General features: G+C 44.6%; 1 protein-coding gene across 7 annotated transcripts in view; it reads left to right on the top strand.

The window, feature by feature from the left end:
• Positions 1-15,496, top strand: part of IL15RA (interleukin 15 receptor subunit alpha) — a 41,749-nt gene that overhangs the window by 15,000 nt on the left and 11,253 nt on the right. For 4 of the 7 annotated variants that reach the window (XM_062210997.1, XM_062211000.1, XM_062210999.1 and 1 more), the window contains 4 exons: positions 339-533; positions 8,284-8,382; positions 10,631-10,828; positions 11,419-11,451. In XM_062210997.1, the coding sequence (XP_062066981.1) occupies positions 339-533; positions 8,284-8,382; positions 10,631-10,828; positions 11,419-11,451 (525 nt within the window). Of the gene's footprint in view, positions 1-338; positions 534-8,283; positions 8,383-10,244; positions 10,296-10,630; positions 10,829-11,418; positions 11,452-15,496 lie in introns of all 7 variants that reach the window. The other 3 variants (XM_062210996.1, XM_062210998.1, XM_062211003.1) reach the window with 3 other exon arrangements.

Genomic DNA, 15,496 nt, shown 5'->3' with positions numbered 1-15,496 from the left:
AAGAGGGCTCGGAGGCTTAGTTCAGAGTGCAGAGAGCTGGATGCCCCTGGCGATCCTGAGAATTTGGAGATGGATGGGAATTGGAGGGTGATCGGGAGGGGATTTCGTTGGTGACTCTCTTGTCTGTAGCTATGCAGGGTGGCTCCTGGAAGGTTTCTAGACAGTGAGATACCCTTCCAGAACATCTTCTACATGCTTGGATCCTGGGGTTTATCCTAAGGCGCCCCTTGGATAAGCCTTGACCTTGGCTATCAAATTATTGACTGTTGGCTGTACCTGGAGATCTGCTCTTGGCAAGCTGAAATCTTATCTGTTCCTTCTCATCTGCACTTCTACAGGTGTCACATGCCCCATGCCCACATCTGTTGAACATGCAGCCATCCGGGTCAAGAGTTACAACCTGAGCTCCAGGGAGCGGTATACTTGTAACCCAGGTTTCAAGCGTAAAGCGGGGACATCCAGCCTGACGGAGTGTGTGTTTAACAAAACCACAAACATTGCCTACTGGACAACTCCCAATCTCAAGTGCATCAGTAAGTATCCGGTTCCTAAACTTGTCCTTCTTCACCCCGCCAAGGCCACACAAAGAGCAGAGATGCAGTATGGGGGCCAGATGCGTCCATCTCAGGGCCAACACACTTCTCTGTGTTGAAGTCGGAGGCTAAACACCAATGGGACACTGAAAAACACCTTCTTTAGTTGTAGAAACATGGGTGTTTGGTTCACTCAATTCTGGGTTCACTTCTTGGCTCTGCCATTTACTATCTGTGAGGTCTCAGGGAGGGCCCTTAATCTATGGAGCTCTGGATGGTCTTCTAGGAAGTGAACCCCATGTTCACACTGCAGGTTGTGTGAGGATTCAGTGGAATTCGGTGGTAAATATGAACTGACACTACTGGGAATGCTTGCTTTGAGATTTATGGTAGCAAGGATTTGGGTTACAGAAAGGATACGTGCTTACAAGGGAGTTTTATTTTATTTTATTTTTTTATTTTCCCCACGGAAGCAGACTGCAGGGAAATGTTTTCCCCATTACTGCTCAGTCCCAAGGCCTGGAACAGACCTGCGCAGCAATGTCTCCCTTAGCTTAGTCACTGTGTGTGGTATCTTAGAGTTCTCAGGTTTTCCCCTAAAACGGTCTACAACTGCACAGACATCCTAAAAGAAGCCAAAAGCTGTTGAGGTGGAAGCCACTAGGTGCTATTTCCAGGAATACTAAGCCCACTTCTACTCCCCACTTCCCCTCCTCTAGAAAAGTAAAGATTGACCCATGTCCTGACTTAATAAGTCTTGGCTCTGTCCAGCTAGATGCTTTCTCAAATTTGTATAACATTGGCCAGGATTCTGAACTCCTGTATGGGGCAGGGGCTGGGAGGGGACTGTCCCATAGGGAACTCACTCTGCTGGAGGATTCCTCAAAAAAAAAATCTCATGGGATTCGTAGTGGTAGATAGCCCTTCTCCCCATCCTTCTCTTCAGAACAGAAGTCACAGGGAGGGGAAGGAGGAATCATACAGCTGAGGAGTAAAGCTCCCTGTGGCACTGGGTAGAACTGAAGAGAGGAGCCAGGCAAGGCTGGGAGTGGCCAGCAACTGTGGGAACCCCGAGTGGATCTCTGACTCTCCTGTCCTGGGACCCACTGGAACCTGTAATTCAAGGACAAAAATAAGGGCCTTTCCACTGTAAGGAAAGTTACATTCCCGTAAAGCTCCGTGTCATCTGGGTGAATGAATCTACTAAGGAGTGGAGCTGTAGGCTCTGAACCAGGCAGATGGGAAGGGAAGAAGACACCTTGCAGTCCAGTTAGGTTTCTTTTTTTTTTTTCTTATTAAACTTTTATTTAATGAATATAAATTTCCAAAGTATAGCTTATGGGTTACAATGACTTCCCCCCCTCCCATAACTTCCCTCCCGCCCACAACCCTCCCCTTTCCCGCTCCCTTTCCCCTTCCATTCATGTAAAGATTCATTTTCAATTCTCTTTATATGCAGAAGATCAGTTTGGTATATATTAGGTAAAGATTTCAACATTTTGCCCATATAGCAACATAAAGTGAAAAAACTACCATTGGATTACTAATTATAGCATTAAATAGCAATGTACAGCACATTAAAGACAGAGATCCTACATAATTATTTTTCAAATTAATAAATTTTCTATGCCATTTCCATTTTAACACCAGGTTGTTTTTTTTTCATTTCCAATTCTCTTTATATACAGAAGATCAATTCAGTATATAATTAGTAAAGACCTCATCAGTTTGTGCCCACACAGAAACGCAAAGTATAAAAATACTGTTTCAGTACTAGTTATAGCATCACTTCGCTTTAGACGACACATTAGGGACAGATCCCACATGGGGTGTAAGTACACAGTGACTCCTGTTGCTGATTTAACAATTTGACACTCCTGTTCATGGCGTCAGTAATCTCCCTAGGCTCTAGTCATGAGTTGCCAGGGCTATGGAAGCCTTTAGAGTTCGCTGACTTTGATCTTATTCCGATAGGGTCATAGTCAAAGTGGAAGTTCTCTCCTCCCTTCGGAGAAGGGTACCTCCTTTTTTGATGGCCCCGTTCTTTCCACTGGGATCTCACTCACAGAGATCATTCATTTAGGTCTTTTTTTTTTTTCCATGATATCTTGGCTTTCCATGCCTGCTATACTCTCATGGGCTCTTCAGCCAGATCCGAATGCCTTAAGGGCTGATTCTGAGGCCAGAGTGTTGTTTAGGACATCTGCCATTCTATGAGTCTGCTGTGTATCCTGCTTCCCATGTTGGATCTTTCTCTCCCTTTTTGATTCTATCAGTTAGTATTAGCAGATACTTGTCTTGTGTGATCTCTTTGACTCTTAGACCTATCAGAGCTATCAATTGTGAGCTGAAATTGATCACTTGGACTAGTGCGATGGCATTGGTACATGCCATCTTGATGGGATTGTGTTGGAATCCCCTGGCACATTTCTAACTCCACCATTTGGGGCAAGTCTGATTGAGCATGTTCCAAATTGTTCATCTCCTCCCTCTCTTTTTCCACTCTTAGATTTAACAGGGATCACTTTTCAGTTAAAATTTAAACACCTAAGAATAATTGTGTGTTAATTACAGAGTTCAACCACTAGTACTAGAACAACAACAACAACAACAAATACTAAAAAGGATAAAGTATTACATTGTACATCTAAAGTCAGGACAGGAGCTGATCAGTTCATTGTTGCTTATAGTGTCCATTTCACTTAACAGGTTTCCCCTTTGGCGCTCAGTTGTCACCAATCAGGGTAAACAAATGATATTTTTCTCTTTGGGACTGGCTTAATTCACTCAGCATGATGTTTTCCAGATTGCTCCATCTTGTTGCAAATGACTGGGTTTCGTTGTTTCTTACTGCTGTATAGTATTCTATGGAGTACATGTCCCATAATTTCTTTATCCAGTCTACTGTTGATGGGCATTTGGGTTGGTTCCAGGTCTTAGCTATTGTGAATTGAGCTGCAATAAACATTAATGTGCAGATGGCTTTTATATTAGCCAAATTAATTTCCTTTTGGTAAATTCCAAGGAGTGGGATGGCTGGGTTGTATGGTAGGGTTATGTTCAGGTTTCTGAGGAATCTCCAGACTGACTTCCATAGTGGCTTAACCAGTTTGCATTCCCACCAACAGTGGGTTAGTGTCCCTTTTTCCCCACATCCTCTCCAGCATCTATTGTTGGTAGATTTCTGGATGTGAGCCATTCTCACCGGGATGAGATGGAACCTCATTGTGGTTTTGATTTGCATTTCTCTGATTGCTAGTGATCTTGAACATTTTTTCATGTGTCTGTTGGCCATTTGGATTTCCTCTTTCGAAAAATATCTATTGAGGTCCTTGGCCCATCTCTTAAGTGGGTTGTTTGTTTTGTTGTTGTGGATTTTCTTGATTTCTTTGTAGATTCTGGTTATCAATCCTTTATCTGTAGTATAGTTTGCGAATATTTTTTCCCATTCTGTTGGTTGCCTCTTCATTTTCCTGACTGTTTCTTTTGAAGTACAGAAACTTCTCAATTTGATGCAATCCCAAATGTTAATTTTGGTTTTGACTGCCTGTGCTGTTGGAGTATTTTCCAGGAAGTCTTTGCCTGTGCCTATATCTTGCAGGGTTTCTCCAATGCTCTCTAATAATTTGATGGTTTCAGGTCATAGATTTAAGTCTTTAATCCACGTTGAGTGAATTTTTGTGTAAGGTGATAGGTATGGGTCTTGCTTCATACTTCTGCACGTGGAAATCCAATTTTCCCAGCACCATTTATTGAATAGACTGTCCTTATTCCAGGGATTAGATTTGGATCTTTGGTCAAATATAAGTTGGCTGTAGATGTTTGGATTGATTTCTGGTGTTTCTATTCTGTTCCATTGGTCTATCCATCTGTTTCTGTACCAGTACCATGCTGTTTTGATAACAACTGCCCTGTAGTATGTCCTGAAATCAGGTATTGTGATGCCTCCGGCTTTGTTTTTGTTGTACAGGATTGCTTTGGCTATTCGAGGTCTTCTGTGTCTCCATATGAATTTCAGCATCATTTTTTCCAGATCTGAGAAGAAGGTCTTCGGGATCTTGATGGGTATTGCATTGAATGTATAAATTGCTTTTGGGAGAATAGACATTTTGATGATATTGATTCTTCCAATCCATGAGCATGGAAGATTTCTCCATTTTTTGGTATCCTCTTCTATTTCTTTCTTTAAGGTTTTGTAGTTTTCATCGTAGAGATCTTTAACATCCTTGGTTAAGTTTATTCCAAGGTATTTGATTGTTTTTGTAGCTATTGAGAATGGGATTGATCTTAGAAGTTCTTCCTCAGCCGTGGCATTGCCTGTGTATACAAAGGCTGTTGATTTTTGTGGATTGATTTTATATCCTGCTACTTTGCCAAACTCTTCGATGAGTTCCAGTAGTCTCTTAGTAGAGTTCTTTGGGTCCCCTAAATAAAGAATCATATCATCTGCAAAGAGGGATAGTTTGAGTTCGTCCTTCCCGATTTGTATCCCTTTAATTTCTTTTTCTTGCCTAATATCTCTGGCCAAAACTTCCAGAACTATATTGAATAGCAGTGGTGAGAGAGGGCATTCCTGTCTGGTACCAGATGTCAGCGGAAATGCTTCCGAAGAGAAGTCAGCTGTGAGTCGAATTGGAGATCCTCTGAGAGTAATCTGGCGTTTCTCTCTTGCACATTTTAGGATCTTTTCTTTGTGTTTCACTGTGGTGAGTTTGATTACGACGTGTCGTGGTGAGGATCTCTTTTGGTCATGTTTATTAGGGTTCTATGAGCTTCCTGTATTAGGATGTCTCTGTCTTTCTCCAAACCTGGGAAATTTTCTGCTAGTATCTCACTAAAAAGGCCTTCTAATCCTTTCTCTCTCTCCATGCCTTCAGGTACTCCTAGAACCCGAATGTTGGGTTTTTTAAGAGTATCCTGTAGATTCCTGACAATCTTTTTTAGATTTCTAATTTCTTCTTCTTTTCTTTGATTTGATTGTTTCCTTTCCTGTTCTCTGTCTTCTAATTCCGATATTCTCTCTTCTGCTTCACCCATTCTTTTTTTGAGGCTTCTAATTGTTTGTCATTTGATCTATTGAGTTCTTCATTTCATTATGGTTTCTTGTCACTATCACAGTTTCTTGTTCTACTAGTTGTTTCATTTCATTTTGATTCCTCCTTAATATTTCATTTTCATGAGAGAGATTTTCTATCTTGTCCATTAAGGATTTCTGTAGTTCAAGAATTTGTTTTTGAGAACTTCTTAATGTTCTTATCAGTTTTTTGAGATCCGCTTCTTGCATTTCCTCTATCTCTTCATCTTCATAATCTTGGACTGGGGGGTCTTGTTCATTTGGGGGCATCATAGTGTCTTCCTTGCTCTTGTTAACTCTGCTTCTACGTTTGTTGTTTGGCATGTTGGAGATAATTTATGTTTTTTTTTTTTTTTTTGCTGTGGTGTTTTTTTCTCGTTATACTATGCCTCTAGGTGGGCTGTCTGCTTTGATGGATCCTTAGAGGCTGTTGTGGGTGTGGCCAGTGAGCTCTGCTTGATTCTTCAGGTTTGAGGCTTTGCAAAAAGTGACTCTCCTTGCTCCTTGCTGGATCTCTCTCTCTCTCTCTCTCTCTATTTTTTTTTTTTTTTGACTCAGTTGGGAAGTAATTCCGAATGGCTCCCATTGGTTCCTGCGCTGGGTAGATTTTGCGGCTCGTCTCCCGCAGTTGGTTTTCCACGCGGTGGGCTCCTTGTAGGTCCTCTGTGTCACATCCACTAGATCTGGAAGCGTTTCTTCTGCAGTTTTTTTCTTGAATCTTTTCCTGAGGCCTTGTCTCAGCTGGTGATCCAAGGCTCCACCTGGCGCTTCTCCTGTGATCTTCCTCTCTAGGCGCTGTCGCCTAGGGCCAGCCGGGCCACATGATCGCCGCCGCCGCCACCGCTGTAGTGCCTGCGCGCGCTCCCCGGGACTGGGACCGTGGAGAGAGGCACTTGGGACGCTGCCACCGCTGCCGCCGCCGCCGCCGCGGCAGAGCTGCAGGCGGAGGCGGGAGGAGGAGAGTTTCTGAGGCTTTTGTCTTACCTCTGGTTCCCGCGCTGGTGAGACTCTGCGGCTCGGTTCCCGCAGTTGGGTTTCCACGCAGTGGGCTCTCTGTAGATCCTCTGTGTCACATCCACTAGATCCGGAAGCGTTTCCTCTGCAGTTTTTTTCTTGAGTCTTTTCCTAAGGCTACAGTAATTCCACTTTTATGAAACTTTATTTTCGCAGACTAATGGCGCATGTTCTCACTCCCAGTTAGGTTTCTCCTAATTCAGAGCTTCCTCCATCTTTTTACCACCAACTCCCTTCAATCATTGTTTTTCCCAGCCTCTTGTGCTTTGAATGATTTCTTTTTTTTTTTAATTTGACAGGTAGAATTATAGACAGTGAGAGAGAGAGAGACAGAGAGAAAGGTCTTCCTTCCGTTGGTTCACTCCCCAAAATGGCCGCTCGGCCAGCACTGCGCTGAATCGAAGCCAGGAGCCAGGTGCTTCTTCCTGGTCTCCCATGCGGGTGCAGGGGCCCAAGCACCTGGGCCATCCTCCACTGCCCTCCCGGGCCACAGCAGAGAACTGGACTGGAAGAGGAGCAACCGGGACTAGAACCCGGCACCCATATGGGATGCCAGTGCCACAGGCAGAGGATTAACCAAGTGAGCCACAGTGCAGTCTCCAATTTTCTTCTTTTCTGCTTTTTTTAAAAAATGTATTTATTTATTTGAAAGTCAGTTACACAGAGAGCAGAAGATACACACACACACACAAAGAGAGAGATAGATTTTCCCTCTGCTGGTTCACTCCCCAAATGGGTGCAATGGCTGAGGCTGAGTGAGACCAAAGCTAGGAACCAGGAGCTTTTTCTGGGTCTCCTATATGGGTGCAGGGGTCCAAGCACCTGGGCCATCTTCCACTGCTTTCTTAGGTGCATCAGCAGGGAGCTACATCAGAAGTGGAGCAGCAGGGACTTGAACTGGCGGCCATATGGGATATCGCCATCGCAGGTAGTGGCTTTACCTGCTATGCCACAACACTGGCCCCTGATTTTCCATTCTAAACAAACAGAATCTATTGAGTAATTGTTTACTGTCCCATGAAAATCCAATATTGTAAAACTGAGTTAACATCATTAATACTGTTCCAGCCAAAAATAACTTTGATGCCTTACTTGTGCAGTATTTTTTGGAAATGCTACAAATAAAGTTTGCTGGGGTTGGCACTGTGGCATACTGGGTTAAAGCTGCTACCTGTAATGCTGGCATGCCATATGGGTGTCAGTTCAAGTCCCGGCTGTTCTACTTCTGAGCCAGCTCCCTGCTAATGTGCCTGTGGAAGCAGTGGAAGATGGCCAAAGTCCTTGGGTCCCTCCACCCCCATGGGAGACTCAGAGACAGCTCCTGGCTTCAGGCTTTGATCTGGCCCAGCTCTGGCCATTGTGGTCATTTGGGGAGTGAACCAGCAGATGGAAGAACTCTCTCTGTTTTCCTCTCCCTCTCTGTCTAACTCTGCCTTTCAAATAAATAAAATAAATCTTAAAAAAATAAATAAAGTTTGCTATCTGTCTTTGTATTTGGATTGGAAAACATTGCTGTTTATTTCCTGAACTTTGAATCCGACTTAGGAAGTTCGATATCTCCATGGTATATTTACGTGTTTTCACAATGTATATCCAGTTCTGAAGCCACCCCCAAGTTCCACCCTCAGGATTGTAAATGCCATGTGGTTATCCTCTCTCTAGGAGACCCTTCCCTGACTCACCAAAGGCCAGTGCCACCCTCCACCGTAGTGACGGCAAGGGTGACCCCACAGCCAGAGAGCCCCTCCCCTTCTGGAAAAGGTAGGAACTCAGGAAACTTTTTAAAGATTCCATTCCCTACTACCACCCAGCTCCCCACCCGAATCCTGAACATTCCTGGACAACTGCTGCTGTTCTGCTGCCAACTTAGGTAACAGAACAGACTTTGTTAAGGGCAGGAGTCAGGATTTATAGTGGCTGTAATTTTCTTTTTAAAATCAGAGTTGCTTGATGTCTAGATTCCGTATGTGCACAATGAATAGTGGTTTAAAGCTCTCTGTTAATATATCAACTTATGCTTAGTTGTAGACACTTATCCTTATCACAAACCAGAAACAGCCTGAGATGTGGTCTCGTTTGTACCACGTTAGCCTGCCACCATTTTATGGGTGCTGGCAGAAAACATAGTACTCCTGGAGAAGAGACAATGTGGCTCATTTATACGTGGCATAGCAAGCAGCAGGATCATTAGCATGTTTGCATCAATTTCTTTGTTTCTCACAGAAGCAACATGGATAGGCCTGAATAGATGCCCAGATGTCCAGTGGGTTACATTCTGGGAGGAGAAACCTGGGCTCAGGGAACCCGATAGTTTTATAATTGGGAGCAAACAGAGTCACTTTTTGATTTGCCCAATACATCAGATAATCACCAAGTCACCTCTCCGAGCCTTGCATCTGTGTCCCAGTCACTTGGTCAGATGTCCTTTGCTGAGGCCGAACTGTGTGGCTGAAAGCTTGGCTGTGAGAGAGTAACATTTGATACAGACTGATGTGAGCGTATGCTTGGATGTGAATGCTCGGTCTGGGGGGGACTCTAGATGCGGGGGACCCTGGCGTGCTGACAGCTTGAGTAAGGTGAGGGGCATGTGAGGCCGTAACGAAGGGTTAATTGTAGGGGACCTCTCACCACGTAGGTGGCTGGGAGAGGACAGGGACACAGGCTGCAGTCGCGTGTCAAGAGCATTGTGACGCTTGGCCTCACCAGGTGCTTTGCTCTAAGGCTGTATTTTCTAAGTTCTGTATCTGTTAGAAGACCCAGTTGCCATGGAGACAAGATAGGAAACAGCTATGCCACACCTTACTTAACAGTGTAGGGGCAGCCATCCGCCAAGAAGGGGCAAGGCAGTCTCCCTCCCTGAGACTGAAGCTAAATCAGGATATACCCCTCAAATACACACCACTGAGATCAGACAAGCCAAATCTCAGGCTTCCCCATATTTCCTTTTTTTTTTTTTGACAGGCACAGTGGACAGTGAGAGAGAGAGAGAGACAGAGAGAAAGGTCTTCCTTTGCCATTGGTTCACCCTCCAATGGCCGCCATGGCAGGCGCGCTGTGGCCGGCACACTGCACTGATCTGAAGGCAGGAGCCAGGTGTTTCTCCTGGTCTCCCATGGGGTGTAGGGTCCAAGCACTTGGGCCATCCTCCACTGCACTCCCTGGCCACAGCAGAGAGCTGGCCTGGAAGAGGGGCAACCGGGACAGAATCCAGCACCCCGACCGGGACTAGAACCCGGTGTGCTGGCGCCGCAAGGTGGAGGATTATCCTATTGAGCCGTGGCACCGGCCAGGCTTCCCCAAATTTTAAAAAGTGTTTGCCAACATGTAAAAAAGAAAACCAGAATCTTAGCTTTTTGGCAAACACAGCACCCTTGTGTGTGTGTGTCTGTGTGTGTGTGTGTTTAAGATTTATTTATTTAACAGAGAGGACAAGGCAGAGACAGAGCGAGACAGAGAGAGAGAGGGAGAGTGCTAAGAGATCTTCCATCCGCTGGCTCACTCCCCAAATGGCCACAAGGGACAGGGCTGGGCCAGGCCAAAGCCAGGAGCCAGGGGCTGCATATGGGTCTCCCACATGGGTGCAGCAGCCCAAGGACTTGGGCCTCCTTCTTCTGTTTTCCCAGGCCTGTTAGCAGGGAGCTGGATCAGAAGTGGAGCATCTGGGACTGCAACAGGTGCCTATGTGGGATGCAGACGGCAGCTTTGCACGCTATGTCACAACGCCAGCCTGCCTTGTGTTGTTGAGCTACATCTTTGAGCATGTGAATGTCTTCTCCAGGCAGCAAGCTTGAATATGCAGCTCTTTAGGGTTTTTCCTGTATATGCACCATGATAAGTAATGATAAGCCCCATCAACTTGGATGTGTCACCACCGAAGGGGGGCATTATGCTGGGGCAGGGCTGGCGGGGGTGGGCTCCCTGGAGTGTGTCCTGAGACCCACCCTCTGCTGGAACTCAGAAGACACCAGTCTAAATACTTGTGTTCTCACCATCTTGAAATCTCCTGCAGGCCCGGCCACATTCTCTCCCGAGTCAGACACCACAGTGGCCACAGGGACAGCTATTGTACCAGGCTCCCAGCTGATGCCATCCACGTCACCTTCCACAGGAACCACAGGGATAGGCAGTCATGAGTCCTCCCAAGCCCCATCTCAGACAACAACAAAGACCTTGGAACCCACGCCCTCCATCTTCCACGAGACAACAGGTTAGCACTAGCTTTGCCTGAGCAGAGGCCGGTTCCCCACGTACTGCTTCTGAGATTTGGGTAGGGATCTTGCACCGTTCAGTCCGGAGTCACCACTGACCTAGTGGCCTTGCTGCCTTCTGCACCTGCCACAGCCTCCTTTGCCTGGTTTCTGTTCTCTGTGGCGCATACTTTCTGCCTGGCTTAGTCCAGCTGGGAAAACTGGAAAAGAAAAATCCACCTCCACAGTGCGATGTGGCCAACCTTATTGAGCTGCCCAGCAGAGCCCATGGCAAAGCTCTGAACACCCATCTGAACTGGACCCCATGGGAGGGCGATGGACACATTCTGCCATCTGGAGCCATTGTCTGTGGGTAGAGAAGCTCTTGGGATTCTGGGCCTGCTTTAGGTCCTGCCCAATTCGGAAGGATGTCCCAGCACCTCAGTGAGTTTCCTGCGTGTTCTTTACTGAAATGATTTTGGTGATGCTACTGGTGGGTCTCCCAAGGTTCGAAGATGGGAGCCAAGATTTCCCGAATTTCTTGGGCTCCATGAGAAACTAGTGCCTTAAGGACTGCAGCCCTGACTCGGCTGTTCTCTCTCCTCTGCAGGTGCTTATCCCTACAGTTCCAGAGATGTCACTGGTACGTACTCACTCTCCTTTGTCTGGCGTGCTTATGCTTGGGATGACCCCAGAGCCAGCAGGCTGAACAGTCCTGCTCTAGGCCTGCCGCCCAGCATCACCTCCACCCTCAGAAGTGCCTCCATCCAAACAGCTACGTTCTGTGGTATCTTGGTAATGGACAGCTTCGTTTGTCATGACATCTTATGTCCATACTGCTTGCTTCTCCCTGTCATGCTAGTGACGTTGACACCAGACAGTTGCTGTACCACAGAAAGGGCCTCCTGCTTCACTTCTGCTCGGCAATGCAGGACTCTTGTCCAGGAAACTGCCCGGGCCCACTGTTGCCACACTTACTCCATGTTTCTGCCAGCAGCCGCATTCATCTCCCACAGGACAGGGGCACCCTAAGCTTTACAGAGGGACCCCCACTTTTCTCACAATAAAGTGCTTCCTCCTACAGAAGACATGTGCAGCGTTAAGGCTAGGAGAAAAAGAGAGGGGACAGACAAGTGACGATAAGGAGGAAAACGGGAAGTGTTTGTAAGAAGAATAGGAAAAGAAGAAGGGAGGAGAAGAAAGTTCAGAGAAGACAACAGGAGGAAGAAGGGGAATGGAGGGGCCGGTGCTGGCCCCCACCCCCGCTATTTCACTTCTAGTCCAGCTCTCTGTTAATGCGCCTGGGAAAGCGGCAGAAGATGGCTCAAGTACGTGGGCCCCTGCCACCCACGTGGGTAGACAGAGACCCAGATGAATTGCAGGCTCCTGTCTTTGGCCTGGCTCAGAACCAGCTGTTGCAGTCATTTGGGAAAATTTTTCTCTTTCTATGTATGTCTCTCCCTCTCTTTCTCTGTAACTCTGCCTTTCAAATAAATAAATAAATCTTTAACGACGAAGACTTCAAAAGCAATTACAGATAAAATATACATATTTAAAAAGTTAGAAAGATAGTTAAAAAAATTCTCAGTTGTGACTAAAAATTATCTTGTAGAAAGGAAGCAACGCCTGTTCCCAGGTTTCAGGGCACGCTTCCAGAGAGGCAGTCTGGAAACAAGCACTCGGGGGCTAAATGAGCTGGACACTGGTTTTATTTTTACTGTTCTGTACTTCGCTTCCACTTAATGAAGTATCCTGGAGATCCTTCCACATCAGTGCATAAAATCCCTTCTTTCTTTTATTTTTTATGTTATTTTTTTAACTTTTATTTAATGAATATAAATTTCCAATGTACAGCTTATGGATTATAATGGTTTCCCCCTCCCATAACTTCCCTCCCACCTGCAACCCTCCCCTCTCCTGCTCTCTCTCCCCTTCCATTCACATCAAGATTCATTTTCAATTCTCTTCATATACAGAAGATCAATTTAGTATATATTAAGTAAAGATTTCAACAGTTTGCACCCACATAGAAACACAAACTGAAACATACTGTTTGAGTACTAGTTATAGCATTAAATCACAATGTACAGCATATTAAGGACAGAGATCCCACATGAGGAGCAAGTGCACAGTGACTCCTGTTGTTGACCCAACAAATTGACACTCTAGTTGATGGCATCAGTGACCACCCTAGGCTCTCGTCATGAGTTGCCAAGGCTATGGAAGCCTTCCAAGTTTGCCGACTCTGATCATATTTAGACAAGGTCATAAAAGACAGGGTGAGGATAGTAACCAATGATCCTAAGAGTGGCATTAACCAGGGCTGAACAATTATACAGCACGAAGTGGGGAAGAGGACCATCAGTACACACAGGTTGGGAGTAGAGCCATTGGTGGTAGAGTAGAGGTTATGATTACGAAGGAATGAGGCCCAAGTGCGCTAGACAGGGTCTAGAACAAAGGACAGAGTCATTATTAGAGGAGCTAAGAAAGGTGCTGTCTAAGCTACAATTAAGTTTTCTGATTGAGAGGCAAATAGAACCTGACAGAAGGGGCTTGGTAATAATCTGGTGGGCTTTAGGCCTTGTAAGTTAAGAGGCCCAGACCCATCTATCTCTTCACATGGGGTACATTCTAAGGGAGGTGTGAACCTCCTAGGGGAAGGCACTGTGTTGATTCATTACTTAGCTGGCCTGGGAGGAGAGCTGGCCAGGTAAAGGCAGGGGGCATCTCTAACAAGAAATTTACAGTTCTGCCTTCAATGTTGCTGACCCTTCTTGGCCGTCCCCTCAGCTGCAGTGGTCACTTTGGAAGTTGGGCTGAGTGAAGGGCTTTTCAGCTTAGAGCCAGTAATATCTGTGGCTCTGACCTGGGCATCCTTCGACTCCAGGGCAGGTCCATTACCAGTGATCCAACTCTTGGCAGAGCTGCCAGGGCTCTTCACAAGCTGACTTCTGCTGAAGCCCAGGCTTACCACATTGAAAGCCACTGCAGTGGACTGGCCTGTTGTGTCTCCTTAAGGGTAGATCACTGTACAGATCAGCCATTAATAGGCCTGCCACCCATTGCTTCTGATGCCTAGCTTTTTTTTCCTCCTGGTTTTTGTTAAAGCAGACCAGAGGATGCAAGTCAAGGGAGTGCCCAAGTCCCATCTCTAATCTTCAGTGGCCTGAACTACAAGTCTATAGTCACAGGCATGTTCTGTAGTAGTTTTTCTAAGGTAGACAATGCCCATGAGGAAAATTATATTCTCACTTTAAAACTTTCTTTCCCTTTGGTCTGAAAGGGAGGTTTTTTTTCTACTTACTGTTTACTTCGCTGATGGCGAAGTAAATCTAGCTATGAGATTATAATTTACGCTCTTATTTTGGCTATGCTATTACAGAAAAATGTTAGCCATCTCTTTTATAAGGTCTAAAGATTAAATTGTGTGTGCTACAGATTCCTTCATAATAGAATTAGTTTCCTACCTTGAGGAGAATAGAGAAATGAAAGAACACGTTGGGCTTAGAATAGAGAAATGAGGGAGCAAGTCCTAGATCGCTTGCTGACAATAGCAATATCACATGAATACTTAGCAAACAGTTTCAACCATTAGATAACAACTTAAGAAAACATTTACCAGAAGGTCCAATGCCTTCTATAAATTTCAAGAATCATGTAAACACCTCTTAAATATCTAACATGGTGTAGTTTGTTTAACCAGTAAACTTAAGCACAACCATATAAAATGTTTTTAGTTTCTTTCTACCAACAAGTTTAAAACATATGATACAGAGATTCAGGTCACACGAATTAAAACGTATCTTTGATTAATTTTAGCAGCTTAAATTTATGGACAATTATCTATAAGCCAATTAAAATTCTTAATAGATTTTCCCATGTGGACATACAGTATGTGCACACATATAACATAACATAATAGACCAATATAGCAATTTTAATAATAGCTTTTAAAATCTTTAACTCTTTTTGTAGATTGCCAATTGATTTGAATTGCTTTTTGTTTTTAGTAACCTCAGTTAACCATAATTCCTCTCAGTTGGTACTGTTAATACATTATTGGCTTCATCTGTTTACAGAGTCATCCCAAAGTACTGAATACAATAGAAGTGGCTGGAAAAAGTCCATAGGAACCTATAGGAGGACAGCTAAACACAGAACCAACAACACTTTAGTTTTATGAGCAGGAAATCATATATAACTGTGGATGACAAAAGACTTTCAGTTGCCATGTTTAAAATTATAAACTCATCAACCAACAAGAGGCACTTGCTTACTTCACAGTATTTTTGAAAGCACCTGTAGGATTTTACAAGTATTTAACCCTTTAGGCCTCTGGGGCTTTCTCATTAAGATAACTATCATGTCTAGTAACACAAGATCATTAGACTTGTTAATTCTCAAACATTTGTATTAATAGCATTTTCCATTATAGAAACTTAAATTTTAGTACCATGTCACATCTTGACAGTACTTGTAATATAATCCATATAGTCTGATTAGTTGGTGTCTCTATAAGATGAGAGACATAGGTCCTTCGATTTTTTCAGTTGGGCCCAAACTGGAAAAACCAAAGTCCAAGATTTACTGGAAATTTTAGAGTCCAGAATGTTTGAAACTTTGATTTTTTGCATGCCTGTCAAGAATGCCATGAAGGCTCAAAATCCAAAATATCTGGTTGAAAT

Source organism: Lepus europaeus, chromosome 14 (genome assembly GCF_033115175.1).
Source record: "Lepus europaeus isolate LE1 chromosome 14, mLepTim1.pri, whole genome shotgun sequence".
In the NCBI taxonomy this organism is placed as follows: domain Eukaryota; kingdom Metazoa; phylum Chordata; class Mammalia; order Lagomorpha; family Leporidae; genus Lepus; species Lepus europaeus.
This window is presented reverse-complemented; position numbering and strand designations above follow the sequence as displayed.